At 38.8% G+C, this 23,091-nt stretch overlaps 1 protein-coding gene across 1 annotated transcript; it reads right to left on the bottom strand.

Moving 5' to 3' along the window:
* Positions 1-2,813: 2,813 nt before the first annotated feature.
* dusp10 (dual specificity phosphatase 10) lies at positions 2,814-21,809 on the bottom strand. The gene is made up of 4 exons (XM_007255644.3): positions 21,546-21,809; positions 19,804-20,657; positions 14,034-14,402; positions 2,814-8,799 (listed from the first exon to the last, which is right to left on the bottom strand). The coding sequence occupies exons 2-4, from the start codon at positions 20,603-20,605 to the stop codon at positions 8,534-8,536; spliced, it is 1,437 nt and encodes a 478-aa protein (XP_007255706.3). The 5' UTR covers positions 20,606-20,657; positions 21,546-21,809; the 3' UTR covers positions 2,814-8,533.
* Between the last annotated feature and the right edge of the window lie 1,282 nt (positions 21,810-23,091).

The following is a 23,091-nucleotide window of genomic DNA, read 5'->3' as shown; positions in this document are numbered from 1 at the left end:
TCTTGGCTTTGGCAAAGAGACTATGTTCTCGCAAACGTAGGAGAACCTGGCGGACCTGATGGATATGCATGGGAAGATCGGGAGAGAAAATCAAGATGTCGTCTATAAAAATGACAACCAATTAAATTACGAAAAATGTAATTCATGAAGGATTGGAAGACAGCGGGGGCATTAGCAAGGCCGTAACTCATGACACAGTACTCATAGTGGCCATTGGTGGTAGAGAATGCTGTCTTCCACTCATCACCTTTTCTAATGTGCATAAGATTGTAGGCACTACAGAAATCGAGTTTGGTGAAATAAGTGGCATTACGCAACTGTTCAAGGGCAGACGGAATTAACAGAAGCAGGTAGGCGAACTTTTTGGTTATGTCATTTAGACCTCGATAATCAATGCAGGGTCTCAAACCCCCATACTTCTTCTTGACAAAGAAGAAACCGGAACTGGAGATTTGGATGGGCGAATGAAACCTTGCGCAAGCTGACATATTCCTCCATAGCCTACTCTTCGTTAAGAGTAAGAGGATATATACGTGCATTAGGCAGAGTGGCATCTTCTATCAAATCAATGGAACAATCAAAAGAGCAATGCAGAGGTAGCTTGGTGGTGTTAGATTTACTAAACACACCAGAAAAGTCAGAATACTCAGAGGGAATAACAGGGGAGTCTACAGCGTTAGGGCTCTCTACCAAAGTGGACTGCAAAGTGATAGAGTCTAGAGATAAACAGTTCTCACGACAGAAATATGATCAGGCAGTGATGTCTCCCAGGCTCCAAGAGATGGTGGGATCATGCGTCTTAAGCCACGGTGCTCCCAGGACGAGAGGATGTTCGGTGCGTGGGAGCATGAAGAGTGAAAGCTCCTCCACATGAAGTGCACTGGTCTGGAGAGTGAGAGGAAGAGTCTGCTGTGTTACTTTGGTTTCCTGCTGCTGCTGGCTAACCTGCTGGCGTGCTAGCTCGTCTACGGCTTGGATTACACCAGCAAGCGTTTGCTGGTGTAGACCAAGTAGCCTGCCCTGGTTAGCCAAACCAGATTTAATAGACTCCGTATCCACAGTCTCTGTCATAACGGCCGAGTATTTTGTCAGGGCCAGACAGGAACCAGACTTGTGGGGATACAAATCAGTAGCTTTATTAAAAAAGGGCAAGATGTTACAGGGGTAGTCAAGATAATCAGATTCAGTACCAGTGAGACGCAGCAGAGAGCAACCATACCATAAACGGGAGACAGTCCAGAGTTCATACACGGGGCAAGGCAGTAAATCCATTACAAACAGGCAGGCAAAATCGAAGTCCATAATCCAAACAGATACTCGGCGAGGTGTGAGCGTGAGCATGGTCCTTTTTTTGGTAAGGGAAATCAGTACTCGGGACTTCCTGGAGGTGTCAGGTGATCGGGAGTGAGCGTGATGTCATGGTGTGGTGCGTTCTGGGTATTGTAGTTGGAAGCTTGGAAATCACAGATAGAGCTGGGTGTGTGAGACAAAGAAGCACTTTCAGCACCAGACATGACAATCCCAAAGGGTTCACATACTGTTTCTTGCAACTGTATATTACATGTTGTACAGACACACACTGTATATAGTGAACAATAGATCCTAGAAGTATTAGAAGCAACCTTGAGGATAGTGACTAGAAAAGAGAGTAACTGAATGCAGGCATGTCTGTCAAAGCCCTGGCAATATTTTCACTGTTTGGTTACCTCCTCTTTAAAGCAGCACTCTGACTAAGCATAACATGTGCTGGTCAAAAGGTATTTTAGCTTCTTGTGGAAAACAGAAAGCTGTTAAAGCACATCATAGGTAGGGGTACAACAGGATTTGAAAGATGTGGGTATCCTGTAAAAACAGTGCAAGAGAATAAAGAACCTTTATTAAGAATTACAGCTAAGATGATTTGCAACACTGCTTTACATGTGATGACATTTGTATTCATAATTCCACCATAAGAAGATTCAAGCAGAATGATATCCTTTTAGACCTTGACATTAACATTGAGGACTATTCTATAGCCTGTTTTACCATCTGAACACACAATGTCATCTTTAACACAGAGCTAAACCATAAAAGAACTGGATATATTTGTGTGCTTTTGTTCCCAATACATTCTCATTACGAGCAAAACGAATTCCCCAGTACTGTTTGTGATTTTTTTAATGTGTGTGTGTGTTTGTGTGTGGGGGTGGGGGGGCGCAGAGACCCTTCTCTAGAGCTTCTGCTCTGTATTGTCAGTGGCTGCTTTGCCTAATACGTCCATGAAACGGGTCCCAAGGGCGCATGCAGCAGTGCTAAGCTCAGGGCTATTCTGGTTCTGTGTGTCTGCCAAGTGTTGATAGGATAGGATTAATGAGACGGACCTCTCATCAGTCCTAATTAGAAACAACACTAAAAACTATTTTTGGGATCTGTTCCTATGGAGAGAATTTGACCATCATAAGAGTCGACCCCACAAACACCCAACTACCAATGCCATAGCCACACAAAACAGCACACACACACACACACACACACACACACACATACACTGGGTAAATATAGAACCATGAGACCAGCACAAAAGTGACACAGGGTTCATCACCTGGCCTGAAATCATTTGTTGGAGATTGCTCCTCTTAGTTATAAGTGGGACTCCTTGATTTGAATTGGGTGGGATGTCCTGGCCTTCTCTGTTGCTTTTGCTTGGAAGAAATAATGAATACAACAGGGATGAAAGAAGATAAGAGCACTTGAGTATGTGAGTATTAGCTTCAGACATGCCACAAGTCACAGATTATCTCAGACACTACTACATAAAAATAACACCAGTTACATTCATTTTAGGTTGTTTATTTCCAAAATAGAAAATTACAGTGTTTTATTCATTATATTCAGGGAACAAGCTTGGATAAATGGAAAAGGTAACTGTTGTACCAGAGCAGATCATGCAAAAAGGTGTGGAAGGCCTCCATTATAATAGCACCTTTGTTTGATGAAAAATAAACGCAGCTGCTTTTACTGCTTTTTGTGAGTCAGTGCAAAAGTATGCATGAAAGACGACCAAAGGTATAAGCAAATGCATAGACAGAAACTGGTAAATAGATACTGTATCTAATACATCTGACAACAGGCACACTACTATAGTACTCACATGTGTGATGAACATGACAAATATAGTTTGTTCTTTTGGTAATTAAATTATGTAATATAAAGTATATAAAGAAGCTGACAACAAAACAGAGTGTAGGTTAACACTAACACTGTGTCAGCCTACAGAAAAGCCCAGAAGCTGTAACATAATTAATGTGCTTTGCATATATCTACTATTAACTTTAATAATAACACATAATCTCAGAAGGAAGGTAAAATATCATTTCAAGAAATGAAAATTACAACAAAATAAATTACAGTGCTTTTCTGTATCAAACAAATCATTCCTGTCCATCACTGTATACACAATGCATTCATCATAGCCCTACGACTAGCATGTCCCTTGCTTAACAACAGTGTAGTACTATGTAGGGGTGTGACAATTTACATATTTATGTTTCACATCATTCAATTCCATTTCTTACATTTTATGCAATGAGTAAAATCCCACCTTAAGTATATAAAGCACAGATTTGGTTGGCCATGCTGACACAACCCTTTATAATAAGCATCAGAAAAAATAAACAGTTTGGTCTTCTGAGAATGGGTGCATGCATAGTATAAGCCCTATTTTCTTTCTCCTACTACCAGATACCTAGTTATGATCACTTATAGTAGTTTTTAATAAAATGTTAAACTTTTGGAAGAGAAAGAGCGGTTTTAGTCAGAGTTTAAAAGTTAAATTTAAACCAAAGTATGAAAAAACATTCAATTGGAAAGTTTTTTTTATTGTAAAAAAATTCTACACTCAAAGTCCTATATTTGATTAATATATTTAGTATACCCATCATTAGGACAAAATTACATATTAGAATTTTGTGCAGTTGTGAATCTTCCTCTGGTGAGAATTGAATTTTCTGTAATATTTTCTGGTATTTTTGATAAATGTCTCTTTTTTAAGAAAAAGGGAATTTCCCCCAAACACGAGTCTAAAATTCATTCTACACTGCAGTGTTTCTCTTCTCAGCTACAACTGATTCACTTCAACACATGAACATTTAATAATGATGTAACGTAATGATGGAACAGTATGGAAAATGCAAATACAAAAATTAAGGTTATCTTCCATTGACTTTTATTTCATTCCAGATAGAATAAACCAAAGATGTTTCTTGTTTAATCTGGTCATTTTCATTTAATTTATTAATATACATCCATTACACATCTTAGTCACATGTTTCATTTAAAAAATCTGCTGTTTTAAACTGCAGGCATAATGCTGTATCACAGACAGTGTACCATGACAGACTCTGGGTTTTGGACTTGTAGATACAGTCTGGTCCAGAGCACACTTTTATTCTGCATCTAGTTCTTCCAAAATACTGGAATACTGATTTGCCTGACCACAATACAAGCTTTACTGGGTGATAGTCAGTCTCAGACGCCTCTGAGCCCAAAGAGGTTGACACTGCTACTGGACATGATTAACGTGGGGCTTCTGTATTAATGCACAGTGACACTTTAGGTAGCACTCGTGAAAATAAATCTGCATTGTAGTGCTCTTGTCTCTATCAGCGGTTCTTGATACAGGAATGGATATTAACAAATAAAATGAATGTGACCAAAAAACATTAAATATCTTGGGATCATACTGCTACATACTGCTTAAAATAAAATAAAAAAACACTGCATTTTCTCATTATTTTACTAGCATTCTTCAAACTGTTCCAACTGTTTCTCATTTTGGGTTATTAGTTTAAAATATTTTAGATTAAACACAATAGCAGTCTTTAGTATTAAACATTTACACTGTCCCATCAGAAGATTATGACCACCTTTTTTGTCCTAGACTTCCTGTCTTATCAGCAACACTGAGCATACAGGACACTTTGTAGTTATATAATGACAGACTGCCGTCCTTGTGCTTCTCTGAATACTTTATTATCCTCCTTTCACTCTGTTCTTCAATGGTCAGAACCCCAATAAGACCACCTCAGCAGTGCTGCTGGAGATTTTAAACACTGTGTCCACTCACTGCCCACTTTATTACTCCCAGCTGCTCCACCTTACAGATGTAAAGTCCTCTAGTCCTTCATCGGTGCCCAGGAGGCTCTGGCCACAAGACTCTATTGGCTGAATATTTCTGGTAAGTGGTCCAGCAGTGACACTGAAGTGTTTAAAAACTCCAGCATCACTGCTGTGTCTGACCCACTCATAACAGAACATACACACTAACAAAACACCACCATCTCACTGTCACTGCAGTGCTAGGAATGACCCACCACCCTAACATTAGCTGCTCTGTGGTGGTTGTGTGGGGTTCTGACCATTGAAGAACAGGATGAAAGGAGGATAATAATGTATTTAGAGAAACAAAAGTAATACAGTCTGTATATGTACAGCATACACAGTCATTGACAAAAGTCTTACCTTATAAGGACATGGTACATTTTATAGCATGTAACTTAAAATCAATTAATTGTTATAGTAGTTGTTTATTGTCAAGGGCTTTCACATTAATAACTGGGTGCAAAATAAAAATGTCAAAAGTGTCCTGATGTTCACAGCTTGTTAAAGCCATTTAACATCTGTTTTTGCAAGGACACAAGTCTTGTCAGATCTTTAAATGATTTAAATAATCACAGATTAGAGCTTCACCTGTAACAAATTGTAATTAACACATTCCTAGATGTGAATAAAAAGAAACCCAGTACACCACACCTTAATGTGAAGTGCAACCTGACCATTAATATCATTCCAAATATCCAAACACAGATCAAAGTGCTGATCATCAAGAGCATGAAGATATGTAATGTATCCAAACATCAAGTGGAGAGTGTAAGAAAAATATTTGAAGAAACTGGTGATGTTCATGAAAAGCCCAGATCATGAAGACCCCATAAGACCTCATATCAAAAAAATGGCAATCCTTTTCGTACTTCAGCCTCCATATCAAAATTCCTAAAGCAAAGAAGGTCAAGGTGCTCCAGCATTGGCCAACCCATTCAACAGAAATGAACATTATTGAGCTAAATTTTTATTGTCTAAAGTAAGATGAAGGAGGAGGCTTGGAAGATAAAACTAACGAATCTTGATGAACTGCTTTATTTGCCATTCCAGATGAAAATTCTTCAACACGTTTTTTGACTCATTGCCGAGGTGTATGGCTTCAGTTCTCCAAGTTCATGGGATTCGTATACCTAAGACATCATGGCTTTATGTTCTGATGATATTGTAGCATGCTTGTATCATTTCTACCATATATTCTGTTTTGTAAGCAACAAGACTTTTGTCCAAGTAAAATCTGGAGTCTGTTTGTACTTTTTTAGGAATCAAGAAGGTCAGAGTGGACAACAAGCTGATGACTGGACACTGCTGACGTAGTCGTATTGATAGATTCTATACAATTTTATTTGATCCCACTAGTTTTATATATATAATTTGCATAAAAGCATAACTGCTTCAATTAAGATTGTTTTGGGTTGATGGAGGAAACACCAAAGGGTCCTCACCCCCTCGCCTCGCTTTCCGTTTCTACTTCTGTCCCCCTCTCTATCTGGTTTGTGAATCAATAACTATAGGTTATAGATATAATTAGTTTAGGCATTGACCCACAGATGTACTTTTACTCTTTTCTAATGTATCTTTTCATTTATGTTGCTTGTTATATATCTGTGATGCTGAAACAAATTTTCAAGTATACTTAGCATCTTTTAAAATTTAATCTTTGACTTATCTTTTCTGAGATTTGAACAGTCATTCAGTAGGACTGGAAGTTCTTGCATCCAAGTGAAATATATGTGGTAAGTACAAATATAAATTGCAAAAGCATTTCTGTTTTTCTGAAAATCACAGTCACTAAGGAGAGGGAGTCTGTATGTACTTGAATTTAGAAAAAGCATTATTCATAAAATCCCCCTCTTTCATAGAGAGAAAAGGTTTGCACATCACAAATAATATAGTGTTCTTTTGTGCACTTTGTATTTAAATATTTTAAACAAGGCCAAGGTTTCATTTCACAAATTTCTAAACAAACTACATTTCAGATGATTTAATGTGCCTAGTGATAAAATAAATAAATGTTTGACTAATTGAAATTTAATACACTGAACACAATAGCACTGAAGAGATGCAAAAGGTGCTACACCCGCTGGAAACAGAATTTGGGGACTTCCTGTTATTTGTAGAAAATGTGGTATGATGAATTAAGGCATCAGTAGAGGCACTGTTATTACTGTAGGTCACAGTAATATTTGTATGTGCGAGGAGAAGCTTGCTTAGCTTACTCTTAGAGAGAAGTGCCAAAAATTACATTTTGCATCAATTATTGGCTCCTATTTCTGTATTAAACTGTCCGTTAAGCATTATCTTGCCTCTTTTTTTAGGCTGTGTATCTAGTCTGAGTTCACGTCAGAGCATTTCATTTGGCTCATGTTAAAACACAGTAAGTCAGTGAAGCATAAAGAAAAGAGGATTATGCAAAAACAAAAAAAGTACTGTTACATGAAATGTTCTTCCTCTCTCATGCACACACACACACACACTCAAAGATATACTAGAATTACTTAAATATTATTTCATGTGTCATGAAAATTCATAGCACATAAACTTATTTTGTGGGTACACAGTATGTTTGACACTAAAAACAGGTATCAAATGACTTAATGATGGGCACAAAAACATATACATTTGACAGAATTTGGTATGATACACAGAAAAAAAAACAACCAAAGCCTTACTAGCTTTTAAAAATATAAAATAAAAATCTAATAAAGGTTCATGCTAATATCGCACCACAGTCAACGAAACTAAAATTAAACAATGATTTTATGATTTTACCAAAGCAAAAAAAAATATATTGAATACACAGCTGCAAAGGATTCTGCAATCGCCTATATATACATATTAAGCCCCATTGCATTCCACTCAGAAATTATTGCACAGTAAAGCCAGTCAAGGCTCATCATGGTCAACCCCTGTATAAAAATAGAACAAAACAACACAAGTCTTCATCTTTTTTGACAAGCAAAAGGCCAGGTTCTGCTTAGAACCTGTCCAGCACCAGCAGCTGATAGACACAGTATAGGCATAGCACAGTGTTTTTCTCCAATCACAGAGTGGAGCACAACGTGCCAAAAAATGTTTAGGGTCAAAAGAAGGTTCATGCTTTTTCCTTCATGTGCTGACGTCCATGCTCACGTACAAACACCTTGCCCTCTGAACTCAATCCAACTATCAAACGTTTTCCCTACAGAAGTGAGCAATTTTCCACGCAAAAAAAAAAATCCAAATGGCCAACATTCTCTGTATCCTTCTTGAAGGAATTCTCTTAAAAATGAACTTTTCTTGAAAAAAAGCAAGACACACGGATTTGGAATCCAGGCCTTATCACCAGGTAAACCCGTGAGATTCTGCAGAACCCATCTTAAGCTGGAAAATGCTCAGGAGAACACAAAAAGGCTTCCTACACGATGGTCTCCACCCCTATAAGCTTAGGTGTGAGTATACGAGGAGTGATGCCATTATTAAGGTCCTCCTCAAACTCTAGGAGCTGGCCCATGAAGTTGAGGTTGGGTGAGATGATGGGCCGCCGTGTTTTGACAAACTTGTACGAGTCTGTCATGGTCATCCAGGTGTGTTTCATCAGGTATGCAATGACAATGGTGGCAGAGCGTGACACGCCGGCCTGGCAGTGAATAAGCAGCCCCCTGCCTGCCTGGTGAGCCTCTTCTGTTGAAACAGAAAACACCACAAAATGTTTAAATGTTTAGTGTAATAATGCACTGAAACTTTGTGCTATCCTTATCAAGTGTTTTTGTGGTCGACCCTCGAAATAACTTGCATTCACTGGAACTGAGGTGCCTATGGTATGATACAAAATATTGGAACAACGCCCAGGAGATTACTGAATATAGACACACAACACACAAAACAACACACGGGGGCAGGTTCCCCAACTGGAATTAAGCCTAGACTTGGACTACAAAGCATATAGAACAGAGATTTTCCATTGAATGAAAAATACAGTCTATGACTAGGCTTTATGTTTTAAACAAGAAACTAAGCAGGAGAACTAGGACAATACAGTTTAGCATCGACAATGCATATGCATGAAAAACAGTAGCCAGGAAATTGTCAGTTGTACCACAGTAATATTTAATTAAGAATTACAGTGCCGGTGTACAGCAATGCTTATAAGTTTGATCAATCTATAGAAATTGTACAAAAGTGAACAGCAGTGTTTATTGCAAAAACTGAACTGATAATTAAGGGTTTTTTATCACTATGATGGACACGGAAACCAATCACTGGTCCACCAGGAAGCTGAGTGCCAGTAGCAGTAATCTGATCATTTGTGCATAAGGAGTCTGGAGGTGGAGGAAAGGATGCTTCAGACGCTAACTTCTACCAGACAGCAGTAAGATGAAGAGTCTACGTAAGAGGAGAAACTAACAAGGATTAGAAAGTGGTGTTAAAGGTGGGTATGGAGACCCTGATGACTTTCTTCACAATCCACTTCAGAGTACTTGGCTAGCAAGATTATGTTGAGGGCACAGGTGATGCTGTTGGTGATGTGAACCACTGAAAAATCACTGCAGCTCCTTCTGAAGTCAACAGTTATCAACACCAGGAGACAGACTGTTGTCTCTGCACCAGCCCACAAGCTGCTCTACCTCTCCTTCATATGGTGTATCATTATTTCTACTATTGCTGGGCTTTGCAGCATAATTCTGAATAAACAGCATGAATAACAGGAGACTACAGTCACAGGCTTAATGAGATTCCTTGTTCAATATGATGCTGCTTTGATGGTGGTGTGGCCATGACTGACTGACTGTCCAGGGTCAAATGCAGATGCAGGTGTTCAGGTCTGAGACACCTATAACCTACGTTATAACATAGAACCAGATCAATAATTTAAAAGGTAAATAAAAATTTATTTAAAAAAATAACAATAATAAAATACAAGTCTTTAGAGAATACCTTCATAATTCTCACATCATATATAAACAGAACATTTGAAAAAAAAAGATAATTAATAAAAACAAATGTTATTGTTTTATCACCATCTTTTTTTGTTTAATTAGGGGCTCTGGAAACTGCCTGCAAATATATTTTCTGGTCCGAATTTTTGAAAACAAATTTAAAATGGTAATTTTCTAGAATTTTATTTACCATTCCATCAGAGCTCATCTAAACAAAAATAGTAATAGTCTACCATAAATGTGAGCTTCTTACAAAGACAAACTAATAAATATCGTATAGCTTTACTTACTGTTTTTTGATTTGTGATATGGTAGTTCTCTTTTGAGATTCTAATTCACTGTACTACTTTAAATGTTATATTTTATGTCATTTTCAAAAATAACTATGGGGAAATTTTTAATGTCCATTTACTCTAAACCTATGTGCCAGGCGATGAAGATGCATAAACTTGTCACTTTATGTATTATGTTAAATGACTGTAATATTAATCAAAGTACAATAATAAAATCCCCACACTCTAACACATGCTGGTTAAACATGCTAATAACTTTCATTTTTACATTTAAGTCTAAACTTTTATGGCCCTGGTGGCAGATTTAAATCAGTTAAACATAAAATTACAGAAAGAAAGTGTTAAATACAACAACAGTTCCTGTGTGGCATTTCTTTTAACACCAGTCTAGGAAGTGAGGAGGGCAGGTGCTGGAGGTTTGAAAGAGAGACTGTGGCATTTTTGTCTGATTAAAGATTCTACCTACTCAACAGGTATTCTGTGCCAGATTATTAATTTCATTTTGTGGCAAATGTTTTCATTTGGTGAAAGGTATGGACTGCAGGCAGGACAGTTCAGGACCTAAACACTTCTAATGTGAAGCCATGCTGTTGTAATAGTGGTTCAGGATTGTCTTACTGAAATATTCTTAGTGTTGAGACACTGTCTGGATGGGAGCATATGCTGTTCTACACTCTAAAAAACAGAGGTACGATATGAGTACTTTTTTGTACTCGAAGGTACACTCTTTATAATTGTACCCTCAAAGGTACAATATTGGTCTTTACGGGGTCAGATTTGTTCCCTCTGAAGTACAAAGTCATTTCTAACAGCAATAAGTACAAATTTGTACCATTTAACCAGCCAAAGGGTACATTCAGTATTCTGTTTCACTGTACTAATAAACAATATATATTTAAATTGCACATTTTTTATTTGAAAGCCAGACAATTTTGTATCATCAAGTTTTTGAGCCATATTTAGTTGATGATAATGTTTATAATCTTTATGATCTTTACTGCCACAAAAACCATGGGTACAAAAAAGGACTTTCACTGAAAGGTACTTTTTTGTGCCTCAATATAAGGTACAGCCCCAGCGACAAGCTTTGTACTCTTTTAAGTACAAATCTGTACTTATATTTCTTAGAGTGTAAAACCTCTATATACTGTTCAGCACTGAATGTGCCTTTCCAGATGTGGGAGCTGCCTACTCAATTGAAACTAATGCAACCACACGCCTTCAGAGATGCAGGCTTTTGAACTGTGCACTGATAACAGACTGGATCCTCCCTCTCCTGTCTGTTATTTCCAAAATATTTTTTAAACAGAGAAAAGTTTTCTATTTTGGCTTAATCCATTTAAAATAAGCTTTGCCCAGGGGAGATGGCAGCATGTCTGGATGGTGTTGACATATGGCTTCTTCTTTGATGATACAGCTTTAACTGCATGTTAAAAAATATTTTTTGAAACTTATTTTTAAACCTTTTCTTCTCTATAACTTTCTTTTTATGAGATAAAAACTGCTCCTCCAGTTCTCTTTTTCAGGCATTTGTTGCCCTGTCCCAACTTTAAAAATTTGTGTTGCTGCTGTGAAGTTCTAAATGAGAACAATATTCATCATCAATACATGGCAAAGTATAAAAAAAACTCCCAACATGTTGTGACCTACTCAGACATGTTCTCCTTCTCTCTTTGTCCTGCATGCCTTGTTTCAACTGCAATTTCTAGATGTTCCATAGTTCATATATCCAGTCCAGCTAAAAACTTTGTTCTGACCCCCTGTACACATCCACGCTCAATGCCAAGCTCAAATCCAGCTATAAGACCCATGTCCTAGTTTAGCTTTAAGCTCAAGTCTAGCTTTAAGTGCCAGTTCATGATCCAGTCCAGTTAAAGACCAAGGTTCTGCTAATTTATATTCTCTATAAACCTGACTATCCATTTACATACATTTATAACATCAGGTATCTACATTTCCACGTAATTTCTGCCGAGGCTTCACCTAAAGTTCTTTAAAACTCAGTTTCCAGCCACATTAGCAACAGTTACCCATTGATTCATGCAACACCTTCTTCCAGAGGCCATACCTGACAAGACTGAACACACAAACTCCTTTGGAGTTACCTCTAAGACTTACTGTTTGGATTTGCCTAATTTTTATAAAGAATATAAGCACAGAGCTTGTGAACCGAGGATCACAAAAATGTGCCAATAAGTCTGTGAGGTAGAACCAGTGGATGTGGGATGATGCATTCATCAGATACTACTGCAAGCCTGGGAATTCTGAAAAGAACTGTGTAAAGCCATCTTCTATGGTGCCATCTCCACCAATTCCTTAGGTCAATACCTAACTCCACCTATAAAGAGCTCTCCATGATTTCATGCTTTGAAAGGTAGAGGTGCAATCCAAATGTGCATCCAAAACAACCATTTACACAAAGTGTGGATAATTTCAGTCAAATGTTTAACCACCGATTTTGTACATTTGGATACACACACATTATTTGAATGATGACCAATCATGAAACCAATTTCAAAGAAGGAAATCAGTAGTTACAGAATTGCTTATCAAATCTGCTAAACTGCAAGACAATACTATCCAAACAGACAATCTCCTCCGGATTTATTCCACTTTAATACACCCCTCTTAGGCAAGCCATTTGTTCATAAAAACAAACCCAGACCTAAATATTCATAATCTTCAGGTCAATAGGAAAGGTAACTACAGTGAGTACCAGTCACTATGGACACAACAGTGTACCAACTGACCAGACAAAAGATAAGACCTACTACATAAGGCCAATTGCTCCCGCTTCCTGTGCAATGAAAATATAGGGCAGCTAGAGAGAAGCACATTTTCTTCTCTACTACCAGTTTACTCATTTAACACATGCCTCGTCTTATCAAGTCTTCATTAGTCAATCAGGTAGCAGCCAATTACTGCTACACTTTTAAGAGCATATTTCAATGGCTTGAAACTATGTGAAAATATTATATCAAGATATTTAAAGAAATATTCAGCAACTTTTTTTCACACGCTGGCAAAAAGCATTAGTAATGGCAGATTCAAAATGTGCTGCATTTTATCCAATTAAACAGGACTAATTATGCTTTCTGTCACTTTCTATGCTTTGAAATGTGCAGTTGGCTGGCCAGTGTGTTTACACTGATAAAATCCACAATATACTAAGATAAAGCTGAGAAATATGACTATTTTTTATATTGTGATAATGCACAATGAATTAAAAATACGCTTTAATAAGCGCATAAAAGATATTATCAGCGCTTAAAGAACACTGATTATAATGTATATTTCATTACAAAGCATGTAAAAAAATCCTATTAAATTAGATCTCTAAAAAAGCAGGAAGACTAAATAATTCTTCACTCCAATTTGGTTTTAGACACATTAGTTACCCATCACACACTACACATTCAACAGTTCTGCCTTACATTCACATACATCAATTCTGTCCATCATTCAATTCAGTATTATAGTCTTCAAACAGCTTTGTTAGAAAGCCTGTTTATTTGTTTGTTAATATAGGGATAAATAAAAACTGATTAGATGGCCACATATATTCTAGGCTGTTAGATACACCAGTACTGTGTATTATTTAAAATTTTACTTTTCACACTTATAATAATGCACAAGAAAGTCCATAGATTTTGTTTATAAGATAAAAAAAATCTGTGTACAATACCTATAAACTCAAAAGCCTCTTCAAAGTACTGCCTCAGATTCTGCTTGTTGCTGTCGGTGGCGGGTAATCGCTTATACTTGAAAAGGCCAAGGGAATAGTGGTAGAGTGGGAGATGAGTGGTGACATTAAGGATGTAGCCAATGTTTAACCTCTGCATTAGATCATGGTCCTGTGCATCTTGTTCATTGCCCAGGAACAGAAAGGGCAGTATGGGTGTTATCTCTGCATTCTCGATGTCAGGGGTGGAGGGCAAAGAATGAGGTAGTGCCCCCGACAATCCAACAGCGGCCCCCGGATCCTGCCCCTCCTGTAGATGGAGGGAGTGCTCACATAGCTCCTCATGTCCTTGCCTGAAACTGCTAAGGCCTCCTGCAACAGGAACACACAGGGTGTCTGGTTAGGATATAGGATTTGAAACAGTGTTACAAAGTTAGGTTTAAAAAATAGTATTTAAATACCTCAAAAGTTTGGAGCTGAATGTTTATTTTGCACTGTATCTTGTTTTTATATAGTATTAGGTGTATCAAAGAGATAAAACAAAGCATCTATGCTGTGAATAAACTAGTTTTTCAATTGAAGTACATCTACTACCACCATGACTTTCAGAACTTCTTACTCTCTGTGAGCACCAATCACCTTCTCTCCAAATGACAGCGGTAAATCAGATTCAGAGCATAAAATGTATAGTCATAGCAGATGTAATGTATCAGTGATCTTCATCAGCTATCATCAGCTATGGTTTATTTATGGTATATTTTATTATTTTTTATATGGTATATTTTAAGATGGTTATTGCCTTAATGAGTTGCTATGTCATTATTACAAATATATCTTTTATAATAATTTTGAAATGCAAAAGATGTTCATATTTTAATCTCTCAGTATTTTGAAATAATCATATATATATATATATATATATTTATGTATATTTCAAACGTGCCTAAATGGAGTTTTATCATTTTCAAACCAAATAGTTACAGTAAAGGATATCAGTTGTAGGCATGTGCCATACTGTATCGTACACAATTGTGTTGTGACGGTAATATTATAAAGCTTTTTTTTATCCATATTTTGTCAACTGTAGTATTCGGTGAAGGTTTTAGTATTTTTGGTATAATTGTTTATGATTGCAGTTTTTTATGCATGCATATATATTCTGCACTTTGGTATTTTGGAAGATTTTTGTTACATTAGATTATTTTCATGTTGCATTATTTATTTTTGTTACATTATTATGTTAAGGTATACAAAATCACACTTTTTTTTACTAAACTTGTTAACAAAATAGATACAAATTTACAGAATTGTACATTTATTTAGTATCGTCCTAATGGTTGAAACTGTTATACATGTATTAACTTTAAATATATTCTTGAAATTAATAAAATATGCTTTAAGTTTTTTTCATATTGTCAAAAATATTGTTATTGCAAAAATGCTATTTTTGGGCCATATAACCCACCCCTAGTCAGTAGTAACTGATCTATGTGTTTTGGTATATGGTCAGGCAGAATGAAAGTGAAACTTACAGACCTTTAAATGCAGAAAGCAGCAGATAATTGTATCTCTCACAATCTCTCAGTATGTGTTCTGTTTTCAAAAGCCATTGGGATGACTCAGCTCAGTACCCTTTAAATTTTTGCATCAATTTGCATTTCTCTTTGAATAGCATTCTATGTTCGGTATAGCAATTTGCATTCTGAGTACTGAGGCCTACAAGGACCAATCACCTTCACAAATTATGAAATACACAAATTATGAAACAAATATTATTTACAACTAATCCTTCCCATCTATCAGTGCTACCAAGAATGTGTTTGATAAAAGCAAATGAACCAAACAACTGCTTAATATCTGCTATTCACATTAACCTTATATAACCCTTGTTGTGCTGCAAAACATCACACAAGATCATGAACTGTTCACTCTGTAAACTCTGACATTATTTCATATCACTGTATGACCTTATAGCCTAAAACCATACATCAAAATATAATGACTACCATCTTCAGCTCTGAGGAAGCAGGCCTGCATCTGATTTAGCTGGTATTAACTTGAGAATCTCTAGAGAGACGAATCTCTTTGGGACCAAAATAAACACATCTATGTGGCACGTCTGCAAAATCATCTTTTATAATTTTATTACTAAACAATTTACTCCTTTTAGTACCATTTAGCACCAATATAATAACATTTTTTAAAAGCTTTTAAGATCCAGTTATAAGCCAACTCCAACCAACCAGTCAGCTCATAGTAGCACCAATGCTAGCATCTTTACTGCCAAAACTTGATTAATGTAGGAAATGTAGACTGTAGACTACATACTGTAGAAATATACAGCTACGTTCTCTTAAAGGAATATTCTGGCCAAGTTGTAATTTACCCAAATTTATTTTAATATAATTTTATTTCAAATTTTTCCCATTTTCTCCCCAATTTACATGGCCAATTACCCAACCCACTCATTAGGACTCCCCCTATCACTAGTGATGCCCTAACACACCAGGAGGGTGAAGGCTAACACATGCCTCCTCCGATACATGTGAAGTCAGCCACATCGAGCTGCTGCTGATGCAGCATTACCGAGCAGCCAGCGCGCTTGGAGGAAAGCGCAGCAGCTCGGCTCCGGTACATCAGCTCACAGACGCCCTGTGCTGCAGACATCACCGTAGGAGCGATGTGGGGAGAGAGCGCCATCTACCCACCCAGAGGGAGCAGGGACAATTTTGCTCCCTCTAACACCGGCAGCTTGATGGCAAAGCTGCATGAGCGGGGGTTCGAACCTGCGACCTCCTGCTCATAGTGGCAGCGCTTTAGACGGCTGGACCACTCGGCCCCCCACCCAAATTTATTTTAAACTTATATGCTCACTCTAGCATTTTGCAGTCATTAGCTAATATAATATGGGAGATACGAAAAAAAGGGTTCTGGTATTAACTCAACTTTTTTAGATTACATTTGTACATTACTTCACCTATTTAAGGATCCTAAAAGATTAAAAACATAGATTTGCCCTATAATTCTTTAAAATGACATTAATAGAAAAATGAAGAGAGCTCTCACATTGTCATTATACTTCAATTATGCAAAGGTGTGGTCATTACATTTTTATTACATTCCACTAAAAGAGCAGGATGACAGTGAATGTTCCCAAATACAGACTGTGGGATGTACGTGTGTCATTACCACCCACTGTCATACTGAGGGACGCACCAACTGGCTTTTGATTTTAGCAGCCCAACATGCTGTTCCTCATATTTTATCCCCCTCAGTGAAGATCTTAAGAGTTTACTGTCACTGATACCTCAAACATATAGTACACCACTATTTCCATCAAACATGTAACAAAATTATTAACAAAATCTTCTTAAGTAATTTTAGGAAATATTATTACTAAGATAGGGGCAATTATTCTTTGCACCCTTGTCCTCCAAGTTAAGGTTTTCTTATCATATGTAGTGATGGCCTTAAGTGTTATCAGATCCAGTCTCTGAAACTTGACAAAGAAACCCAATGAAACCCAACGAGTTACGCAAAACATAGTTTCTCATGTATGTATTAAGAATATTTACTCAAAATATATATCTATTGAACAAGTATGTGAATCTCTAGGAGTATGACATCAGGCAATCAATCAGAACAGCAGTCAAGAACACCATACTGGCTAAATGGAGGGAAACCAAGCTGAGCCTGCTCACAAAGTGAGAAGTAAACACTAGCTTTTCATGAGTGCTCCCATGTGCTGGCTCCATAGTTCCACCTAGAATTTACGCAAGAACCTGCAGTCTTCTGTGCAGCCCACCAGAGAAATTAGAGAATTATGTACCATCATATATTTTTTGGCAGAAAATCTGATCATAATGATACACTGCTAATCAATCTTTCCATATCTAATAAATACTAAACATTTATCATTCCCTGAAACTACACAGGAGAGTGGCAGAATCCTGTTTTGGGACTGCAAGAATGGAGGAAGAACCAGGAGGAAGGATAGAAATCTTAGAGTTTCTTTCTTGGTATCAAATACATAACAGTAAGAAAAAGAGTGTGTGATCATCAGAGAGAACAGAGCAAAAGGACAGAACAGAAGGAGCCTAAAGAACAGACTGTGTGTGTGTGTATTTGTGTGTGTGTGTGTGTGTGTGTGTGTGTGTGTGTGTGTGTGTGTGTGTGTGTGTGTGTGTGTGTGTGTGTGTGTGTGAACATATGAAGGCCCCAACTGTGGTCTTGCAGCATGTTGCTTGGTGAGCTGCAAACTGACAGACGCAATAGCTTCTCAACTCAGTGCTCCCACCCAAGAGAAATGAGAAAAGGATGGCAGGGGACGACACAAGTAGCTTAATACTAACAGGAGCTCACTGTTCAGAAAGAGCTGCTGCTGCTGCAGAACTCTTGCCTCTGTGCCAATCACTGCACGCTTTGCCTTCTTCCTCCAGCAAGCACAGCTGAACGCTGTCCACTACAGCCCTGATGACGTTTTCCTTACTATGCACAATCATCCACCTATTGGCTGTAAATATATAACCAAGTGGCGAGGCAACCCTAACCTTAACCCTAACATTTACATCAACTGTGCACTAAAATGAAAATGTAATAAAAAGGTGTATTAAACATTTAATTGCCCACAGTGGCACATTTTGATACACGTTCATCATAGTTTAAAATGTATCTAGTGTAATTATGTTAGTTTTAGGACTGTGTATTAACAAGAAGTTGCGATGCGGTATATATCAAGACACTAATCAAAACAGTGGGATCTAGGACCGATTACAAACACAGCACTAAATAAAACACCTCTGACACCAATCTTTAAATAAACTAATAAATAAACGTTTATACTGAATCTTTGATAATCACTATAGTATTGCAAAGCAAAATGCTGTTATATGATACAACACCTATATTATCTTATATCCCTAGTTAGTCTTTCTTGTGCACCAAGTGCAGCAAATCAGTATTTTAAAAATTGAAAGCCACCAAGATGTTTTTGTCACAACCAACCACAGAACACCAAAAATATCTAAATTCTAACAAATGAGCAATGGTTTCAATGCCAGTGACATTTCTGTGGGTCATACACTTAAATTAACTAGTACAAAATAAGCCTTAATTAATATATTTTGAATACAATATCATCCTGTACAATTTACTATATGTATCCATCAATACTGGAATTCTTAATAAAAGGGCTGCAACGATTAAATTATATGAACATTAATGTCTATTACTTAAATTTGTTGAGTACAAATTTCATTGTCGACTAATTGTTAATATAAAATTACTGAATTACACAAAGTGCTGGCGATAGTAGAGCAATGGGAGATGAGTAAATGGCTCACTCACCCAGTTTATACTTATCTTAGGCTCCAAAAGATTAAATATTTACTTACTAAATAATCAGTATTTTTCACATTTAAACATCTAGACATTTAAATGCTTTTTGGATTTCATGTTCAGCTGTTTGATGTTTGATGTTCAGATGTTGTTTTTAGAGATGGAGAACATGGCAGAAATAATCGTTGACTAATCGAAAAAAAAAAAGAAGCAGATTAGTCGACTACCAAAATAACTACCTACTTAATAGTGGTTTGCTCAAATGAGAAAACAATTGCATTGACAAATGACAGCAAAAAGCAAAGCACCAATTTCCAGCCCATTTTAACATGGTTTTGAGCTGCAAGTGTCAGTGCTAGCTAGTAATATGAAATTGTGAACCAAAAATGAGATTCAGGTTAAACCTCCCCTTGTAAAAACACTGAAAACTGCCCACCTCTTAGAACAACTGGGTCCTTTCCCTCCCTGCGCAGAGACTCCAGGACTACATGCAGGGGTTGAGAAAGTGACAGCCGGCCCGGGTCTACCGTGCTCTCGTCGTAAACAACTATCTCTTTGGAAAAAATGCCCCTGAAGGAGTCTTTACTCTGACGGCAGGAGATGAGGTCCAGCACAGTGATCTTGCCCTGTTGGAGACGCCGGCGGCTGATCTTGTCGGAACAGTTGATGTGAACAGCGCCTCGGATGTGACTCTTGTTGAAGTCTGTAAAGGGCCTGCAGTCGATGATCACCGGCACTGGCCCCACTGGATGGCCCAGGGGGCAGTGCGTCATCTTCTGTGCTAGTTCATTTGGATGGATGACCCGCACGCTTCCATTGGGTTGGCTGGCGGTGAGGCTGGGGGCACTGTAGGTTTCACTGGGGCCCACCATGGGCACGGAGACGCCAGCGTGCCCGCCATAGCTGACTGCGGAGTTCAAGTTGGGGCTGCTTGTGCTAACCTGGCTCAGCGCAGGGGTATGGGTCTGAGTGTCCTTCTCGTACGTGGTCACCGTGCAACAGCTGGCACTGCTGCATCCACACGTCAAGGAGCGCGTGGAGCCACTGGATGAGGGCATATACGTGAGGTTGGTCGCCTGGATTTTCACCACGGTGGTGCTGCTGATCACCGTCGTCTTGGCGACGGCACCCACGGTGGCTTCCAGGTAGCTGGTGTCCAGGCGGAGATGAAGTTCCTGAGGTCGGATAGGCCTTGGCAGCGCCACCACAATTCTGTCGTCGAGAGGAGATGGAGGCATGGGGAGACCACAGAGGAGTGCTGGCTGACCACAGAGAACTCAGATGTCCAGTCTGGAGAAAGGAGGGGAAGAAGAGAAACAGTGGGGTGATTTATTACATGACAGGTGTGTGTAGATTATAAATGGATGATGGGATCTGAAGTTAGAGAAGGGTGAACTACAGAAACAGTGCAGGGTGCATATCAATAGCCCTATGCATCACTAGGCACTGCAGCTGGGTCTGTGTCTACACTGTCTGTGAGGAGTGACAGTAAAACTCCATCACTGATTAAATCAGAACACAGGAGCTGATTCTTCTGTTCCGACTCAGAGATAAAGCAAAAGATAAAGCGCTGTCTGCTTCATTCACTGCGTGCCGAGGGGCTCTATCTGAGCCGATCTGCCGCGTTTAAAACCAGCACAGACCTCCAGCAACCAAACGCGGCATGTGGACGTGCTGTGAATGTAATACACAGTCCTGCATCCCAACACACTGCTGTTATTTATTCACTGAGTGAGGAAGGGGAGAAACTGCGCTGCACTGATGGGATCGGGCAGGGAATTCGTACACAGCACACTCTCTACACACGTGTGTGTGTTCAGCAGCAGCTATTTAAAAAGTTGAGTATCTGCTTAATGTAGAGAAGTGAGCGGGACGAGTCTAACATTTCCCTCTGTTTTAGCAAAATGGCAGCGCTTCTCCTCCTTCTTGTTCTCGGTGAGTTAGCTCTTATTTATGAGGGCTCGGGGAGGCGCGCAGAGCTGAAGGCTGTCGGTTCAGCAGGATGTAGCGGAGGTGTGGTGGTGGTGGTGGTGGTGGTGGTGTGTACAGCGGGCATTGCTGGAGGAGCTGACCAGCTTTATCTGATCTCCCCCGCGGTCACTCTCTCTCCTCTCACCCTCTCTCTGGACACTAAACACAGCAGCACATCATTTCACCCCCGCGGAGCCCCGCACCCACCTTCAGCGCCTCTCCGCGGGCCGAGTCTCCGCCGCTGTCTCGAGCCGCTTCTCGCAGGTTTCAGCTGCTCTCCGAGCGTCCGGTCCGCCCCGCTCCGCGCGCTCTCCTCATGTTCACTCTCCGCTCCGCGGAGTGAGCCACTGTGGAATGGAGTTAGCCCCGCCCACCAGGGGTGACACTTCTGACTGACAGCGCCGCCAGCCAATCTGCGACACCCATCCCCGAACACGGGGTCTGAGCGGGGCTGAAGCCTGCTGTCTGACTGCTGCTGTTCACAGAACAATGCTAAGGGTCCCGAGTACTGAGGCACAGGGTGATGTCATTCGCAACCAATCAAAAGGCTCTATGGAGAGAGGGACGCAGGGGTGAGGGGGTCAAACCCAAACAGACCAGACCCACAGTACAGTTCATCCTCCTCACCCAACACCACCCCCAAATCACTCTACCCTTACATCTAATCATCCAGGATCAGCAGCCCACTGGACCAAGCAAACACACTTTAATATTAGACAAAGATAACCTGAGTAAACACAAAAATCAGTTTTAAATAATAAAACCTAATAACTTGTAGCATGATCTACAAGTTGTGCTACCTTTGGCGTCATTAACTACAATTAAGTTTTTGCAATAACTGGCAACCAGTCTTTCACAGCTCTGTGAAGGGATTTTGGTCCACTTTTCTTTACAGAAATGTTTTAATAATAATTTAGATACATTGAAGGGTTTTCGAGCATGAACCGCTTTTTTAAGACCATGCTACAGCATTTCAGACTTTGACCAATTAGGCCACTCCAAAAGCTTCATTTTGTTTAGTTTTTTTTAAGCCATTCAGAGGTTGACCTGCTATTTTGTTTTGGATCATTGTTCTGCTGCAGAACCCAAGTGTCATGTCTGCCCAAAGAATATTTTCCAAAGTCCTGTGGATCATCGAGCTGTTTGTTGGCAAATGTGCCGTTGTGTTCTATTAGGTCAGCAGCAGTTGGTTTTGCTGTGGAACTCTCCCATGATACCATTTTTGACCAGTCTCATTAACACTCAACATTAACACTGTCCTTAACTGAGGCAAGTGAGACCTGCAGTATTTTGTTCTGGGTAATTTTTGGATCTCCTGGATGAGTTGTCCATGCCCATTTTGGGAATTTGTGGTAGGCTTTTCACTCTTACTTTACATCTTTGCATGACTACATCTACAAGGTGGAGTAGATGAGTAGGTGTGTGAGTGGAAAGTGAGTGGATAAAGTGTTAAAAACTCCAGCAGAACTGCTGTGTCTGATCCACTCATACCAGCACAACATAGTTACATAGGCTTTATTGATGAACATAAAGTATTTCCATAATTGTGAAAACATTTCAGTGTATATTCAAATTACAGAATGTAGAAGTTTGATACTTCTATGAATATAACTGACATTTAGTTTCTTAAAAAAAAAAGTATTTAAAAGTGCATGTGGAAAAAAGAACATCATGTGGTGTAGCATTTACAACCCACAATGCAGAGGAAGTAGAAGCCACTTCCTCTTATGCACCTTGGAGTGCAGTTTGACAC

Source organism: Astyanax mexicanus, chromosome 1 (genome assembly GCF_023375975.1).
Source record: "Astyanax mexicanus isolate ESR-SI-001 chromosome 1, AstMex3_surface, whole genome shotgun sequence".
Taxonomy (NCBI): domain Eukaryota; kingdom Metazoa; phylum Chordata; class Actinopteri; order Characiformes; family Acestrorhamphidae; genus Astyanax; species Astyanax mexicanus.
The sequence above is the reverse complement of the archived record's forward strand: the minus strand, read 5'-3'. Positions and strand labels throughout refer to the sequence as shown.

Excerpts from the sequence above, each read along its gene's own strand:
- dusp10 (XM_007255644.3), bottom strand. The coding sequence starts at position 20,605 with ATGCCTCCATCTCCTCTCGACGACAGAATTGTGGTGGCGCTGCCAAGG. Across the intron at positions 14,403-19,803 it reads GGACCCAGTTGTTCTAAGAG|GAGGCCTTAGCAGTTTCAGG; the intron begins GTGGGCAGTTTT and ends TTCCTGTTGCAG. Across the intron at positions 8,800-14,033 it reads AGAGGCTTTTGAGTTTATAG|AAGAGGCTCACCAGGCAGGC; the intron begins GTATTGTACACA and ends CTGTTTCAACAG.